Source organism: Candoia aspera, chromosome 1 (assembly GCF_035149785.1).
Source record: "Candoia aspera isolate rCanAsp1 chromosome 1, rCanAsp1.hap2, whole genome shotgun sequence".
Classification (NCBI taxonomy): Eukaryota; Metazoa; Chordata; class Lepidosauria; order Squamata; family Boidae; genus Candoia; species Candoia aspera.
The window spans coordinates 197,972,344-197,986,175 of record NC_086153.1 but is presented as its reverse complement, the minus strand read 5'-3'; the positions used below and the strand labels follow the sequence as shown (position 1 = coordinate 197,986,175).

General features: G+C 41.0%; 1 protein-coding gene across 1 annotated transcript in view; it reads right to left on the bottom strand.

Moving 5' to 3' along the window:
* KCNH7 (potassium voltage-gated channel subfamily H member 7) overlaps positions 1-13,832 on the bottom strand; it is a 325,788-nt gene that overhangs the window by 143,003 nt on the left and 168,953 nt on the right. Inside the window, exon 3 of the mRNA XM_063318289.1 lies at positions 2,531-2,686. Within this exon, the coding sequence (XP_063174359.1) occupies positions 2,531-2,686 (156 nt within the window). The remainder of the gene's footprint in view (positions 1-2,530; positions 2,687-13,832) is intronic.

Genomic DNA, 13,832 nt, shown 5'->3' with positions numbered 1-13,832 from the left:
AATGCAATATATGGCAGCAAGACTGGCACAGGACCATTTGAAGATCATATCCTCACCAGCTGAAGCTCTGGATGGTTTGATGACTTAATTAGCTCATTCATTAGTAATCAACTCATTTAAAAGGTTAGATAAATGGTAACCTAGGATTCAGTGTTCTGGACTGTTGAGCTTGATGTCAGAGTGGTCATCTGAGGTTGCAAACAACAGAAACGTTAACTAAATAATTAAATACTAGCAAATACTCCCTTTTGGGAGAGATGGGCAGTAATAGAAATTTAATAAATAAATAAATAAATAAGTAGAGAATCTCCAACAAATGTCCCAGCTAGGAAATCTAGGGGACAAGATGGCTTAAAAGATCCTTTCTAATTTTATTTTTCTATCAAATATTATGTGGATGTGTCACTATATTCCTGCTCCAAGTTCAGAATCAAAGGCTCATAAAACTATTTCTATACTTTAGGACAAAATCCTGGGCCAGAAATGTACAAGCTGAAAGCTCAGGGCCATCTACAGTCCCCAATCTCCTTTTATCATTATGGCTGTGGCTTACTGAAAACTGATGGAACAGTTTCTTTCCATTTTGTTGCCATTTCCCCTAAGTTAATGTATTTGTTGAAAGATTTTTTTTTCCATTTCTGTCCTAAAAGTAGTGTTCTCCAGGTTCAGATTCCACCAAAGGGAATTCTAAATTGTGTAACATGTTTTGCTGTACTCTAAATTTCTTGGTTCGCTAAGCTAAGACATTTATATAACCCACACTATAGAGACCTGCTCCAGTAAGCAGAACAATGAAATTGCTATTTTAATTTCCCCTTCCTGTCCCATGGCTTAAATGTTATGAAAAAGAGCCATGGCTTAATCTCTATATATAGTTTGACTTCAGTTCAAAATCAACAGCACTGCATTGGAACTCACATTTTGCAGAGGAACGTTATGAATTAATTATCTTTGATGGCTGTGGGACCAATGTGCACATTGATCTGTGCTTGGTGTCTTTGCCCACCTGACTTTTTTGCTTTGTGACTGGCCATAAACCTGCTGTGGCCATTTTAAGAATGAGGAAACCCCCTTCTATGGCAGCCAGAATATCTACAGTGTGAACTCAACACTCCAAATAGGTCTCCTGGCCAAAGGGACTGGAGATTTGCATACATGATATGCAGATATGTAATTCTGTTCAAGACAGAATATTGAAATAAAGCCCTTATGCCACAATACTTCCCTTTGGCTGTTCACTCTTATGAAACCATTACAGATTTTCTCCCTTTGTTCATAATTCTTTTTAATCGGTTAACCTCCTGTCACTGACTACCTCATTCCTAAGTAAACTCCCACTGGAATCCATGAAAATGCCAGCACCCATTAATTCATCAGGAGGCATCTGGCTGCCTATTCCTGGAATAGGGGATAGGAGGGAGATTCAGGATGCCAGGGGATTTTTGTTCTTTCTTTTCAAGTAGAACAGCAGCTCCAGGCAGATGGAAAATCGTTTTCTTTCCTGCTGATCCTCCCAAGTGAAAGATAAAACTGCAGTTATTTGAATCACATAATGAATGTGATGAACCTCTAGCAAGAGAGCCCCATGGTCTGCAGGTGTCCAGCCAGGAGGATGATATCTCAGGCCCCAGAGGCTGGTCAGCAAAGAAGAGTTGTGGCAGCTCTGGAACTACACAGAAATAGCATAGCACAACTAATATGATTGATTATAAACCAGGATATGCCACAGCATTATATCCCAAGGGTTTTTTGTTCTTGCTTATCTTAGTCACAAAACTACAGTTCTTAAATCCCTCTTCTCACCCTGCCATTTTCTTCCATGTAGAATGTGGGTATGAAAAAACTAAGCTTTGCAGATGTTGTGGTCTCTATCCCTCTGAATTGCTATCAGAAGTTAAGGTTGGCTCTGATTTGGATTTTGTTTAATCTGGAAGCAAAGGTGTCCCACTTTGAACTGGATAATGCACTTTTTTTTTTAGTTGCGACATTTGATCTATACCCCTGTATAGAATTCATTAAGCTAACATGAAAATGAACATTCTAGAATTTGAAGCTTAAAATTATACATGAAACTGTACAAAGGCATGATTAATATTATTAAGCTATCGGCAGTCATTTATAGTTCAGTATTGACCATTGGGTCTCAAAGAGCAGCAACGCTGAACAATCAAACAACAATAATCATTTTGAATTTATGGCGCATATTTTTTCAAGTGGAAGTGATAAGGATTGAACCCAGGAACTGCTAACAAACAAAGCATCTGCTCTTTCCATAAGGTATGTTCATTCCATTCCACAGATTTTCTTTCCAATGAATGTGCTATGATCATCATTCAGTTCTAACTCCCTTACCCCAGAGCAGTGTCTCTCAACCTTAGCAACTTCAAGCTGTGTGGACTTCAACTCCCAGAATTCCCCAGCCAGCATGCTGGTTGGAGCATTCTGGGAGTCGAAGTCCACACAGCTTGAAGTTGCTAAGGTTGAGAGACACTGCCCTAGAGATACCCATAACAAAGACAGATACACTTACGATTTGTAACTTTGGCTGTTAGCATCCGGCTGAATTTCTCTGGAGACTCCACATTTTCCTCATCAGTTACATATTCAAAGCTAATAATAAACATCATGGCCACTCCTTCTTGATTTTTCACGGGGATGATGTGGGTGTTACAAATGAAGGTAGATCCTAGGAAGAAGAGAGAAAAGCATCAACAAAAGTGTGTATGTGAAATAATTTAGTTCCAATTATTTCTATGCTAGTAGTTCCATGATGGTCACTGTTCAGGGAAATACAGTCATTCCTGTTTTGATTTGAGTGCCCTCTGACAATTCAAACACAGAGTGCTCCATGTCAGAAACTCTCTCATTTGCGTTGTCGCTTCTCCCTCCATTGCATTTTGTGCACCACAAAAGCTTTAGACACATGTGTAGCATCCTACCAGGAAGAAATTCACTACCAACAACAAAGTGAAATTTATTTCATCTTTAGTCCCATACAAATGGTTGAGGACTCTATTTGTGGCAATCGCACAAATGAAGCCCTGGTCCTCAAAGCACCGAGGCAGACATGGCTTTCCAAAGGCTTACGGCAGTCATGTGAATGGTTTTTCCTGGTCTTTTGCACATGGGTATACATGCACAGAATCTGCTGGGATTGCTGCCAAAATAAACAGTGTAGAGAACCTGTTATCCTCCAGATATTGGACCTCAATTCCCACGCTCAGAGTCCAATACCTCTTGGAGGACAAGAACTTCCTCACCTATGTCATAAGTGGCATGCAAGTGGACAATCATTTTTCAGAAATGAGTATCTTTATTATTTTACTTAACAATGCTGAATTAGAACAGTTGTTTCCAGTGACTGCCGATGGAAATGATTCCTGTACTTTTTAAAAAACATACATTTAAACATTAACTGAATTGTTACAACATGAACATCTTTCATTTCATATCCATCTGACCCCACCGTCTGCATTTTACTAATCTACTCCCATGGGAGATTACAGTATATCTGCCAAGTCAGAATATATTTACCATCTAGTTAAATAGTCTGTGAAGGCTTATTATACCATTATCACAAAACTCTTGCTCCTCCTGAAAGCTGACTGGCTGTCTGGAAGATGTGACCCACTGTATATATTGGTGTTTGTAAGACTGTTTGCCATTTGATTAAAACTGCAGTATCTGTTTGACCAGTATACTTAATCCCAGCCTGTCTCTCTGTGAATGCACGTACACACGCACACACACACGCACACACACTCCTGTAGGCTGCTCTGGCTAGAGGTGGAGAAGTGTGGGACTTAGGAACTTGCAGGTGCTGGTTCATCCTCCACAAACTTCAGGCAGGTCCTAACTGAGGTTACCTAGTTTGACCCAAAAGAACACAAAACAGCAGCAGCAGCTGTTACTGTGGCTCGGCAATCTGGTTTAAGTTGTGCTTTCGTTGCTGCCGCCTTCTAAAGCAATTGCATTGTGCTTGCCGCCACGTTCCCTTCCATCATATACAAACTATGCAGAAAGCGGGAGAAAATAGATGTGGAAAAAGGCCCTTTGTTTTTGAAGTCCAGAGCTTATATCGAAGTCCGCAAAAAGGGCTCTTTCCTGTACCATTTATATTTAGCTTCTTTTTTTTAAGTAGGTACATGATTGACTGAAAGTAATGAAATCTGTTTCTTCCCTTCCAGAGCCTGCCATTCGTTTATTCATTTATTTACAGTAACGTTTAGGTCTCCTTCTCCGCCTAGGCTGCTGCTCAGAGTAAAACGAAAACCATGCAACAGCCATAAAACACCCCATCTTGTAACCCCTATAGCTGGGTTTCTCAACCAGGGTTCCGTGGAAACCTAGGGTCCTGCGAGAGGTCACTAGGGGTTCTCTGAGACATCACAATTTATTTAAAAAATTATTTCAAATTCGGGCAACTTCACATTAAAGAGGTAAGTTTAATTATTTACTTTTAGTTTAAGAACACTGTTAATGCATATATACAGGCCTACCCATGAAATGAATATAATAATTTTATAACTTCTGGCCCAGCTTTGAGCCTGAATGTGCAGGGGATCCCCAAGGCCTGAAATATATTTCAAGGGTTCCTCCAGGGTCAAAAGGTTGAGAAAGGCTGCCCTAACAGGCTACTACATGAGGTATCCCACTTACTATACTAGGAGAGATGTCCATTGTGTACCAACTGCTTTTTGCACTCAATCCAAGGGGTTGGCAGTAAAGGGTAAAGTCCTCCGTGAGAACCACCTGCTTCATGGTGATCCATCCTGGACGTTAATTCCTCCAGGGGAGGCCTTTCTAACAACAGCCCTTAGAAAGCAAGTGGCCTGCTTGTTAGTCATGTGGGAAAAGGTCTTCTGTGTTGTTCCTGAAATGCACAAGGCATTCTTTGGATCTGTAGCTGCTTTGCCATTTCTTTGCTTCTAGGAAGGGTGTCAAGACACACCTTTACTTTTAGCCTTCCAACATGTCTTCTTGACCCATGCTGCTTGAAGGGCTGGCTTTGTCATTATTGGATTATGCTCATAGTGTTTCTAAATGTATTTTTCATCCTTTTGTTTTATGTTTCTCTTCCTATATTTAGTCATCTCGAATGCCATTCTTTGATGGGAGTTACAGTTCGATACATCTGCAGGGTGTCAACTTGGGAAGGCTGCTGCATTCTAGCATGTATCACATAGTAAAGTTTATATTGTTCTTCCTGTTGTGTGTCATTTTATGATTGCACAAGCCACACATAAAAACTGACAGGTCTTGCCTTTCAAATTTTGTAGCTGCAGCTTCAATCCATTTAATAAAACAGTTAAGCTGTGACACTTGCCACAGTTTCCATGGGAACAAACAGGATGACTTTAGTAAACAGAAAATAAGCAATTTAAGACTCTTCCATCTGGGATAAAAATAGAAGTGCTGCAGGCTGCAAGCTGAAATTGAGACTGGTTAATCAGAGAATTGGAAGAGAGACTAGACAGAGCCATTGTGCTTTCAGTTAATTAACAAAAATAAATATTGACTTTAAAGACTTCAAAATGGTATTTCCTGATTTATTGGAAAAGGCAGTTGCACTACGTAGTTAAGAATCGTTTGACATGTTTTGCATTAGGTTTATTACATAGTGACATGCAGATTGGTTAGCTTCTGATGCCAGTGAAGTGTGGGGGGGGGGGGGAGGAGATGAGATGCATATCTTGAGCACAATGTAGAATCAATTGTAATAGGCTTTGGAAATGGAGAACTTTGCTCATGCAATCTGGTTTTGCACTATTTTGGCAGGAAGTACTGTTGAATGGAATGGAAGCCTGGAATGTTCCCTCTTGGTTTTTAAGTGCATGGCTCAAACTGGAGGCAAGGCCACTCAAGTTTGTTTTAACTCTTCTTTGTCCCTGGGCCTGTCCTTCAGCTTCCTCCTGGACTATGCTATATGACACCTGGAGTTCTGCTTATTACAGCTGGTTAGAGTTATAGTTCAGTACATCTGCAGGGTGTCACCCTGGGAAGCTTATGCATGATCAAAAAAGAGGAGAGAATTTTGCATGAAAATTGTACATATTAACGCATAAGGCTTGATATAAATTTAGGTACAATGGCCATCACTGAAACAGGAAGACCAGATGGGTCAAGATTGGAAACACTGTGATCAGTTATCCCATGGAGCTGCCTAGTAGTTGATGGGCAACTTTAAGAATGCTTTTTGATTAGGCACACCATATCTGGGTTGCAAAATCCCAAATGACTCCCAGATGGCAGCCTCGAGTTAGACCTGTCTTGCCCGTTTCTGACGGAGCATTATCTCTTGAGTTGGGCTGGAATGACAGATTTCTTCAAAGGGACAGAACTGTCCTTTGGCACAGCCTTGGGCCCCACCCAGCCTCCAGGGTTCTGCAGATGGGATGTTTTAAGGGGAAAATGAATAAATTTATGAACTGGGGCATCAGCACGTCAACTACATTGAATTCATTATGTAGAAATCCTACAATTAAAGTATACATTTCTCCTTTTTCTCCTCATAATTTGAACATTTAAAGAATTCTGATTTCCATTTCTGGAGTTAAAGCTTTTAACTGAAGTGTGAATGACCCTAGGTTTATCTTGAATTACGATATATAATCTTAAATACATTCTTCCAAACCATGTCATCAAACCACAGCTTTGCTGGATACTAAAGAAATTCTCATTTTCAGCTTGCCATTTCCTACATGACAGCCTAATGTCACAGCAATTTTTCTGTGTTCCAACAGATGGTTCTAGATGTGACTAGAGAGAAAATGTAAAAGCTCTTTATAGCACAAGTAAAAATAAGACCAAATTAATAACCAAATTAATTTGTGATTGAACTTGGCTACTGGAATAAGCCAGATCCACTGCTTCTGTGAGTCAGCACAGTTATCTACCAATCAGGCATGTGCAAAAGTTTTAAAATTCAAACCAAACAGCTCATTTTGAGTTTGAAGCATCCTGTTTGGGGTACCATGCTTGGCACTCAAAAGAGGCTTTTGTACTCATTTCTGTTTTGAATTTGAAGTGGTTTGAATGCAAAACGTTTTGCATGTCAGGACTATCTCTGGAGAAATTCTGTCTGATTTCAGACTGAGAATCAAGCTCAGAATGTTTCAGAATGGATTCCAAAACACACTGAAAATATATCCATTGATCACCAGGAGTCGAGTTCAGTTTAAGGGATCATAAGGAATTATCCTTTCCTTAGCCCCAGTACTGAAGTGGTTGGCTGTGGACTTCCTGATGATCTCCCATCCAAATACTAGCCAGGTTTGAGTCTGCTTAGAATTTTGAGAATCAAGAACAGTTGATTAGATGCAACCATCAACTATGGCATGATGTAAAAGTAAGTCCAATCCAATTTAATGAAGTTTATTTCCAAGCAGTAATATATATTAATGCCCTGACTGCAAACATGGAATACATTCAGGGACAAAAGGCAATGATTGAAAGCTTGGTTGAATGAATGTTTTTTTTTCCTTGTGAAATAAAAGAGAGAATCACATTTAATTATTTATTACTATACTTTTTAGGTAACAGAACCAAGACAAAGCAAAGCTGTGTACATGTAATATGATAGAAAGAAAGAGAGAATCGGTCCCTGCTAAATAAGCTTATAGTTTTGTTCATAGTTTGTTTCTTTACTGCTGCAGGAAGGAGGGTGTCAGCTTGATTATCACAGAAGTGCATTAAAGTGGAATTGGGTGCATTGAACTTGGGTGCATTGAACATTTAAAACATAATGTGAACACACAAAATCGAATAAACCAAACTTTTAAAAGAATGTAACATTTTATACTGTCAGAGATGAAGATATACTCTCTCCCATCCCCATATCAGCAGCTTTTCTAAAGAATGAAAAGAGAATGTCCATGGCCTACTGCAGCCAGGGCCAACTTGAAAGCAGGTATGGAAGCATCCTTAGAAGTTTGAAGAATAATATCCAAATACAAGCAAGAATGGAGCCCACTGTGATTTCCTCTTAAGCATCTCATCCTGTCTGTCATTTCCTCCTGACAAGCCCATCACAAAGAGGCAGATGATGATGATGATGAAAAGTCAAATGAATAAACCCTTACTCTGGCCTATGACCATCATTGAGATCATTCTGTCACTTTTGAAATGTTCCCCTGTATTGAAGTTAGTTCTGACTGATATAATCAGATTTCATTAATACACTCCCATTTAAGGTTGCTGATTATTATTGATTGAAATGGCTCTCAAGGCTGAGTCTTGCACAAACTTCACTGACAACTTGCTCTGTGTCCTGTTCAGACTAAGCACCAGACAGGTTCTCAAAGAATATTCTTTATTAAATAACTATTTACAATAAGTAAGTCCTTGATATGCGAGACTGGGTTAAGCAAGCCCAACTGGGCCAACTGGATCTGACTGGAACATGAAGGCTGGAGGCAACAGTTCTTGAAATGGAACAGTACTGGAATGACACTGATGCTGAATCTCTGACTCTCTGGATCAGGGATCAGGTCTACAAGCAACAGACAGGGATGAACTGACGACTTGGATCAGGACTCGAACTCAGAGCAAGGTTAGACTCGGTTGGGGGTTCTAGACTAGGCTGGGTACTCTGAACCAAAGACTTGAAGACAAGGCTTGAAACTGGAGCAAGGCTGGACTTGGCTGGGATCCCCGGACTAGACTGGATTCTCTGGACTAGAGACCTGGAGCAAGGCTTGGAACTCAGAACTAGGCTGGACTCGGCTGGAAGCCCCAGACTAAGCTGGCAACCAGATCCTGAACACGATAGGTGTGAAATTCCTGAACACAACGGAGCATGCAAAGCACAGGTACGCAGGACTGAAGGCAAATGGCAGCACTGGAATGTCAAGGCTTGCCCACGCTGCTGAGGAGATCGTGGAGTTTCACGGCTGGAAGCAAGGCAAAGGCTGCTGGGCACGGCTGGAGCTGATTCCTCCCTGGCAGCAGATGCAGGATTCAATTGGTCTTCCGAGTGGAGTTTGAACGCTGGTTCCTCTTCAGCCACAGACACTGACTCCACACCAGTAAGGACTCTTTTCCCAAAGCTGCAGGCTTAGAGGATTGGTTTGCTCTCTGCGGGGCTGCCTTTTATCCCGATCTTTGGTGCCCTTGGAGTCTCCTGCAGCCAATCGGGCTGCCTTCTCCTTCACGTGGTTTTCAGCCTGTCTCTGGTGCATGCTGATTGGCGTATTCAAATCCTCCTCCAGATCTCGCCCAATCAGCGTTGTGGATTCTTCCCGCTCTGCTGAGTCATGCTGGAGTTTTGTTTCTCCAATTCCAGCCCACTAAGTTTCCAGTTGTTCCTCTGACTCAGAACTAGTTTCACTTTCCGAGTCAGAGGCAAGCTTGGTTCTGACACTCTGTATCTTTCAATAAAGTACTATGCTTTCTTTCTTTTTCTATTAAACCTTCCTCATTAATCTAGCTCTCTTGTTCAAGTTCTCAGATGGCATCTATCAAATTCATTGCCGAAATACCAAGTTATTTGGGTTATTTTCCTATAAACAGGTATCATGCTGGTCTTTTAATGAAGTTAAACTCAACTGAATCAAATGTCTGGTACTACCATCTTCTACCGTTAAAGATTGGCAGCTCAGGAAAAGCATTATTCAAGTTCTGTAGGGGTGTAGGTAATAGCGCCTGCCTGCTAATGTAACTTCTGCCAGTCAAAGAAATTCATCTTCCCACCTGCACCTTCTTGTGCATCCCTGAAATCTGGACAATTTGGAGCAGATTAAATATATGGAGATGAAATTAGGAGGAGAACGAGAGGAAGTTGCAGTGTCTGAGCAATAGTCCACGTATACTGAATGTAGCTTGTAATTTGAGAATCCATCTAAGAAATAGTGGGCATGGAAATAATACTCTAAACATGTTCAAATTAAGCTCTCCCCATCACTGGCCACCCTTCTTTGCAATGCTAAGGAAAGTTTTCCTTGCATGAAACGTCTAAACATATGCCCAAAGATCTGAAGAAGGGTGTTCTAGAATTTGTAAGAAAAAAAGTAAAAGCAAAACCCATAGCAATTTATTCATTGTGGAAAGCTGAGGAACCCTAAATGAAACTATTCATAAAAATGGATGAACATGATAAAATTGAACTTGTGCTGGAATAGTCTGGCCACTTACTCATTGCTGAAAGAGGGGAAATATATTTGGGAAAAAGAAAGGACAACGGAGGACAGTCTATAATTAAATAGAAATAAGTACCTGCTTTACTGCAGTGACTATATGAGCAGTGCTTGGCCTTCAGAAGTAAAAAGTCCCTACTTTTCCTTCTGATGCTTCTTTAAGACTGGAGATAGGCTGTGCAGCCTTTCAAGTAGGGCAGGGAAGCTCAGCCCATGGCCCTAAGGCTGCAGGCAGCCTCTGCTTTTCCAAGTGAAGATCACTGGCCTAATTTTTCTTTTAGATTTTTTTGTTGTTGTTGTTTATTCGTTTAGTCGCTTCCGACTCTTCGTGACTTCATGGACCAGCCCACGCCAGAGCTTCCTGTCGGTCGTCAACATCCCCAGCTCCCCCAGGGACGAGTCCGTCACCTCTAGAATATCATCCATCCATCTTGCCCTTGGTCGGCCCCTCTTCCTTTTGCCTTCCACTCTCCCTAGCATCAGCATCTTCTCCAGGCTGTCCTGTCTTCTCATTATGTGGCCAAAGTATTTCAGTTTGGCCTTTAATATCATTCCCTCAAGTGAGCAGTCTGGCTTGATTTCCTGGAGGATGGACTGGTTTGATCTTCTTGCAGTCCAAGGCACTCTCAGAATTTTCCTCCAACACCACAGTTCAAAAGCATCGATCTTCCTTCGCTCAGCCTTCCTTATGGTCCAGCTCTCGCAGCCATATGTTACTACAGGGAACACCATTGCTTTAACTATGCGGACCTTTGTTGTCAGTGTGATGTCTCTGCTCTTAACTATTTTATCGAGATTTGTCATTGCTCTTCTCCCAAGGATTAAGCGTCTTCTGATTTCCTGACTGCAGTCAGCATCTGCAGTAATCTTTGCACCTAGGAATACAAAGTCTTTCACTGCTTCTACATTTTCTCCCTCTATTTGCCAGTTATCAATCAAGCTGGTTGCCATAATCTTGGTTTTTTTGAGGTTTAGCTGCAAGCCAGCTTTTGCACTTTCTTCTTTCACCTTCATCATAAGGCTCCTCAGTTCCTCTTCACTTTCAGCCATCAAAGTGGTATCATCTGCATATCTGAGATTGTTAATGTTTCTTCCAGAGATTTTAACTCCAGCCTTGGATTCCTCAAGACCAGCTTGTCGCATGATGTGTTCTGCATACAAGTTGAATAGGTAGGGTGAGAGTATACAGCCCTGCCGTACTCCTTTCCCAATCTTAAACCAGTCCGTTGTTCCGTGGTCTGTTCTTACTGTTGCTACTTGGTCGTTATACAGATTCTTCAGGAGGCATACAAGATGACTTGGTATCCCCATACCACTAAGAACTTGCCACAATTTGTTATGGTCCACACAGTCAAAGGCTTTAGAATAGTCAATAAAACAGAAATAGATGTTTTTCTGAAACTCCCTGGCTTTTTCCATTATCCAGCGGATATTGGCAATTTGGTCTCTAGTTCCTCTGCCTTTTCTAAACCCAGCCTGTACATCTGGCAATTCTCGCTCCATGAACTGCTGAAGTCTACCTTGCAGGATCTTGAGCATTACCTTACTGGCATGTGAAATGAGGGCCACTGTTCGATAGTTTGAACATTCTTTAGTGTTTCCCTTTTTTGGTATGGGGATATAAGTTGATTTTTTCCAATCTGATGGCCATTCTTGTGTTTTCCAAATTTGCTGGCATATAGCATGCATTACCTTGACAGCATCATCTTGCAAGATTTTGAACAGTTCAGCTGGGATGCCGTCTTCTCCTGCTGCCTTGTTATTAGCAATGCTTCTTAAGGCCCACTCAACCTCACTCTTCAGGATGTCTGGCTCTAGCTCACTGACCACACTGTCAAAGCTATCCCCGATATTGTTATCCTTCCTATACAGGTCTTTTGTATATTCTTGCCACCTTTTCTTGATCTCTTCTTCTTCTGTTAGGTCCTTGCCATCTTTGTTTTTGATCATACCCATTTTTGCCTGGAATTTACCTCCAATGTTTCTAATTTTCTGGAAGAGGTCTCTTGTCCTTCCTATTCTATTGTCTTCTTCCACTTCCGCGCATTGCTTGTTTAAAAATAATTCCTTATCTCTTCTGGCTAACCTCTGGAATTTTGCATTTAATTGGGCATATCTCCCCCTATCGCTGTTGCCTTTTGCTTTCCTTCTTTCTTGGGCTACTTCTAGTGTCTCAGCAGACAGCCATTTTGCCTTCTTGGTTTTCTCTTTCTTTGGGATGTATTTTGTTGCCGCCTCCTGAACAATGCTGCCAACTTCTGTCCAGAGTTCTTCCGGGACCCTATCTACTAAGTCCAGTCCCTTAAATCTATTCTTCACCTCCACTGCATATTCCTGAGGAATATTCGTGAGCTCATATCTAGCTGATCTGTGGGTCTTCCCTAATCTCTTTAGTCTGATCCTAAATTGTGCAAGAAGAAGTTCATGGTCTGAACTACAGTCAGCTCCAGGCCTAGTTTTTACCGACTGTACAGATGTCCGCCACCTTTGGCTGCAAAGGATGTAATCAATCTGATTTCGGTGTTGTCCATCTGGTGAAGTCCATGTGTAAAGCCGTCTCTTAGGTTGTTGGAAGAGAGTGTTTGTTATGCAGAGTGAATTGTCTTGGCAAAATTCTATCAGCCTATGTCCTGCTTCGTTTTGTTCTCCCAGGCCATGCTTACCTGTAATTCCAGGTGTCATTTGACTGCCCACCTTAGCATTCCAGTCTCCTGTGATGAAAATAACATCTCTTTTAGGCGTGTTGTCCAGTAGGTGCTGCAGATTAGATTTAGATTTAGATTTTTTTACCCTGCCTTTATTATTTTTTATAAATAACTCAGGGCAGGGAACATACCTAATGCTCCTTCTTCCTCCTCTTTTCCCCATAACAGCGACCCTGTGAGGTGGGTTGGGCTGAGAGAGAGGGACTGGCCCAAGGTCACCCAGCCGGCTTTCATGCCTAAGGCGGGACTAAAACTCCCAGTCTCCTGGTTTCTAGCCTGGAGCCTTAACCACTAGACCAAACTTCCTGGCAAACTGAAGTGAGACGTGCATAAAAATATGTATGCCCTAAAATGGGTTAAACACATTGAAGGAGGAGGAGAATTCCTTCTTTGGAAGAATGGTTAAATTGTGAGGAGTATGCTTTGATGTAAATCTGATGTAGAATTTAATACTAACTGGAAATCATTCTTAGATTATGTTATATATGGATTTGTGCCACATCCAAAATTTGGGTTTGTTTATCTACGTATAGAATTACATTTCAATTTAATCTATAGCTCCTAGTAATAACTTACATATTTTGTATAGTTTTGTCAGTGATCTCTACTGTGCTAACCAAGTACTTTCAGCTTAAAATTCAACAAGGATCTTTGGGTTTTCTTTAGAGAAAGGATATGATATATTGTATAATAGCCTAAGTCCTTAATGATATTCTGGATATACAAGCTTTTATGATACTTCAGATCCATTATTTATCCACTCATACTTTATTATTTCTACTTTACTTCTTACATTCTTACACTTACATTCTTTTTATAAGTGCCAACATCACACACACACACACACACACAGGGCCTAATATGGATCTATCAATGGAATATTCATGAAAAATGGAACAGAATCAACCACCTAACCATTCCCATAAGAATAATCTACATGCAAATATGTATGTAAAACCAAGTCCATATTTGTTTCAATGGGGAGTCAGGAGGC